The sequence below is a fragment of the Gavialis gangeticus genome, unplaced genomic scaffold (genome assembly GCF_001723915.1).
Source record: "Gavialis gangeticus isolate Ggan-Ray unplaced genomic scaffold, GavGan_comp1, whole genome shotgun sequence".
Lineage (NCBI taxonomy): Eukaryota > Metazoa > Chordata > Crocodylia > Gavialidae > Gavialis > Gavialis gangeticus.
Window position 1 is genome coordinate 92,479,448 of NW_017729031.1, and position 4,687 is coordinate 92,484,134.

The 4,687-nt window shown below is 45.2% G+C and overlaps 1 protein-coding gene across 1 annotated transcript in view; it reads right to left on the reverse strand.

Annotated features, from left to right (window-relative positions):
- The window catches only part of NDUFA10 (NADH:ubiquinone oxidoreductase subunit A10), a 67,873-nt gene that overhangs the window by 47,204 nt on the left and 15,982 nt on the right, over positions 1 to 4,687 (reverse strand). Inside the window, exon 7 of the mRNA XM_019523380.1 lies at positions 1,942 to 1,996. Coding sequence (XP_019378925.1) covers positions 1,942 to 1,996 — 55 coding nt within the window. The remainder of the gene's footprint in view (positions 1 to 1,941; positions 1,997 to 4,687) is intronic.

Below are 4,687 nucleotides of genomic sequence, written 5' to 3' on the forward strand. Positions count from 1 at the left end.
GTTTCAGGCTGGACATAAGGAAGAATTTCTTTACTGTCCGAGCCCCCAAGGTCTGGAACATCCTGCCATCAGAGGTGGTTCAAGCACCTACATTAAACACCTTCAAGAGCAAATTGGATGCTTATTTTGCTGGAATCCTATGACCCCAGCTGACTTCCTGCTGTTTGGGCGGGGGGCTGGACTCGATGATCTTCTGAGGTCCCTTCTAGCCCTAATGTCTATGAAATCTATACTGCAGGGGGGTGTATGTAGGTGTGAGAGAGGGTGTGGGGAGCTTGTGGGGGGGTGCATTTGTGGGGATGTGTGTGTGGATGTGGATGTGTGGATGGGTGTGGGGCAAGGTGTGTGTGGGTAGTAGTGAGGGGAGCTCCCCTCAGAGATCCATGGGTGTGGGGGGGGTGCGGTGTGTGATTGTGTGTGGCGGAGAGTTGGCTGTGGGGTTTGCAGAGGAGGGTTTGTGGGTATGGTGGGATGTCCTGGGATGCCCAGGCATCATCCCACAGTGGCGCAGCAGGCATGGGGCGGATCCCCGCCAGTACTGCAGGGTTGGGGCCAGCAGCTACTGCTGCCTGGGCTGCCTAGAAAGGCAGTCCATGCAGAGCTGCCCCAGCCCTGCTGTGTGCCCAGGGGATGGCATGATGTGCCACCATGGGATGATGCCTGGGCCAGGCAGGACTGAGGGACCTGCCACAGGCCAGACAAAGCCCCTCTGCTGGTTGGAACCAGCCCACAGGCCATATTTTGCCCACCCCTGCGCTATAGGGTTGATAGAACCTTCCTGTGGTAATGCAGAAGTTTAAGGATTACATGAAGAATCAGTTGAAAGCACAAGAACCCCAACTGGAGAAAAACCCAAACAATGACTAGTTTTCTGTACTGTGCAGTTGATAACTTTTTTTTTTTTTAAGAAACAAATTCTTCAAGTCTGCATTGCAAAAAGTGGCAACAAGTGGGAGCAACTATGTTTAACACTATTAATGAAAGCATAACCCAGTGGGAAAAATATAGGTGAAGAGGACCTTGGGCCTATTCTATTCCTCTGAAATGCCTCTCAAAAGCAGTAAAAGAGAAGCAGATTATCTTAGCAGCCTCCTTTGCTATGAAGCCTCACACAGCTGCGCTAACACTTGTGTAGCTGATTAATTGCAAAACAAAAAATCTGTGGGGTAATCTACACTATAAAAACTCTGCCACAATTGCTATACTGCAACTAGAGGCAATGAAGCTCATAGTGGCAAAGGAATTCCTTTGCCAATGTAAATAAATTGTCACCCCAACCTACATGAACTGTCCTGCCATAGGAACTCTTTTGCTAGTTTACCATATGTCTCCACAAGAGGGCTCTGGCAGCAAAGTTATGTCAATAAGGATGCATCTACACAAGACACTTTAAGGAGCATTAGCCTAAATTTAAGGTGCCTACATGTGCACACCTTTATTGTGCTTTAAAAATGGTGCTTTTGGGCTAACTGCACCTAAATTTGACACCTGTAAATGCACGTGTCAAATATGGGTGCAAATAGTTAAAGTGTCTTAATGCATACGTAGACACGTTAAAGTGCATTAGTGCTGTGTGTGGACTGACTTAAAACTAACTTTAGTCCCAAGTAAGTCCACACATAGCATTAATGCACTTTAATGCCTGCATATGTAGACACCTGCCTAAACCTGCTTAATGCAAATTAAGCTAATGCACATTAAATTTAAACCTGGCCTGTGTCGTTGAAGGAGGAATTATATGCAGTAACTAATTATCTAGTAAGACCTTTATACCTCGATACTCCTTTATTTCTGAAACCTTAAAAAAATGCCCAGCGAAAGCAATTCCAGAACGTTTGACACTAAGGCATAACTACACTTCAAATTTAAGGTTACCCACATAAGGAAAACCAGCTTCTGATCTAAGTGATTTCTAAATCAAGTCACACAGCTAGCTGTTACCTTTTCTATGTCCTCTGCCTCACTTGTTGTGTAGTGCAAGACCTCACAATTCTCACTGCAGAGAGAAGAAATAACAGTTTTTAAGTCAGTAGATATAAAGTCCTTGCATGCACAATTTTAATGCTCAAAAAAGTTAAGCTATTAAATTAAGACAAACTAAGATATTCTATGTAGTAGTTGTTTGAAGGACCTGTCCCAATACACCTTGGATTTCTTGTACTGTTACATATTTTTTCCTGATAGAAAAGAGTTTTTAAAATTCAGATGACAGAAATAACTCAATACTACCTAGGTACAGCTGAAGCTAAGATTTTGCTAGTGTGCAAAATTTGGAGGCTCCAGGTCCTGGGCATGACCTAAAACTGCACCCTGCTGGGTGTGGAACAGAGCTGCAGATAGCGTCCCCTGGCATCAGGGCAAGAATTGGTAGCCTCCCGCCTTATTGCAACCAACCAAGAGACAACAAGGCATGGCAGGCGAGGAGGTGGGCAGTAGGCCCAGAAACAGGTGGGTGGGCCAATGGTAGACTGGCCCTGGGAAAGCCCCGTTACATGAGGACTCCTGGTGCTCGGGCCAAGTCCCTGAAAAGGGCCCCAACTATGCAGTTTCATGAAAAAAACAAAACCAGCAACACAAACCATGTTTTTCCTTAGTACAACTACTTAGTCTACTGCAAGTGTGTTCTGTCAGAACAGATTTGGAAAGAGTTATATTTATATGACACTGTTCTTGTGTGGGGAGCTACTGCACTACTGCAGTTTAAAAGACTTGCTGATTATGACTAACAATTTTGTTCTCATGTTGAAAAATGTACAAAGGCATCAAGAATCTTGGAATCATCAACTCTTAACATTAATCTCACTGTAGTCAAACAACAGGAGGGGGATAATTTTGCCTTCTTTCCATTTTAAAAGGGTCTCAGAGTCAGCACAACCCTTGCATCTTCAATTTCAATTCTCACTAAATCAAAGTAGCCTGACTCCAATTGGCAATTGTATTAACAGAACAACACATTAAGCCACTTGACACTTGGCAGCCTATCCCACTCTCAAGGGAAACCAGGGCTCAACAGTAGCAGGATTGCAAATGTTATGCAATCTATGGCTACTAGACAATGGAGGGGGAGGAAGGGAGGTAACATACAGCAAATAGATAGAAGTGGCCCATTAAAAATGGCAAAGGACTACCCACTGAAATATCTATCTCAAATAACTATTAGATGGCCTGCTGAAGAGTGCTATGATCATCTCCAGGATGGAGCTGCCAGCATACTATTTTAGTCAGATGACTCTGAAAGTTAAGTCATGACGCATCAATTTTAATTACTTGATTAATCATTTAATCTTGGATGCTACACTAGGAGCAGGATGGAGTTCTTCTATCTCAATGGAAATTCAGCTAGATAACAGGAAAATGAGCTTTCCCTGTTAGCATTTTCAAGGAAACCACAAAAAAGACAACAAGTTTTCATGTTTTGCCCGCTGAACAGTATTTTGGCCTACATGTTAAGAATGAGGCTATAGATCAGTGATTCTCAACCATGAGGTTGTGGTCCCCTAGAACTTTTTAAGGGTGATGTATAATATTTGCACATCTACTGTGCTAACACCTACAAAGGATTCACAAGATAAGACCAGAGCTTTAAAACAGGAAACTGGAGTGTCAAAAACAAATTCTGACCTGTTGTGGTCTGAGTTATCTGCAACTATTTTTCCATAGTCAAAAACAGGGGGAGGGCATGCCGCAAATTAGGTCCCACATGCTCCCTCAGTGCCATTCCAATTCCTTACTTTCACCTAGTCATGTTCTGCTTTTTGCGCTCTGCCTTATCTGCCACTGTGCTGCCTATCCCTTCCCCAATCTGTCATACGCCACATGCAGACTGCTCGTGCCACAGGTTGGCCACCCCAGTCAAAAAAGAAGAGTGAAAGATAGGAGCTGGAATTTTCTGAGGGGTGCCCCGAGTCTAAAAAGGTTGACAACTACTGCAATACATAATCAAAATGAGGTCTAAGCAAGTGAAATGCAGTTGCCTTTGGCATTGAAGAGTTTGATATTTCTTAATCTGTCGGAGATGAAAAGATGTACACACTGTACAGGGGAGACGCCTTGTTGGACCTGGTGCTGGCCACGAGTGATGACCTGGTGAGGGGGCTGCGGTGCTCGACCACCTGGGCGACAGTGATCATCGCCTGCTGGAATTCACCATCCAGTGCAAGGTGGCAAAGGCCTGCAGCAAGGCAGCAACCCTAGATTTCAGGAGGGCAAACTTCAACGAGCTAAGGAGAATAGTCAGGGAAGCACTGAGGTCCCAGAGGGGAGGGGAGCCCGGTGTCCACAGAGAGTGGTTGCTCCTCAAGGAGACGATCCTCCAAGCCCAAAGGAAGGTAATCCCAACGAGGATCAAAGGGAGCAGGAGGGCACACAAGCCCCCATGGCTCACCAAAAGCATCCAGGAATGTCTCCTAGCTAAAAGGGAGGCATACACCCAATGGAAAGGAGGGGACATCACCAGGGATGACTATACAGCAGTTGCTCGGGGATGTAGGGGGGCAGCTAGGAAGGCCAAGGCAGAGATGGAACTGGGACTAGCTTCCTAGATTAAGGACAACAAGAAGTCCTTCTTTAAATACATAGGGAGTAAAAAGGTGCCGGGTAATGTGGGGCCCCTGCAGGACACATTAGGAAATTTGGTCATCACACCAGACAACAAAGCCAACATATTTAATGATTTCTTTGCCTCCAT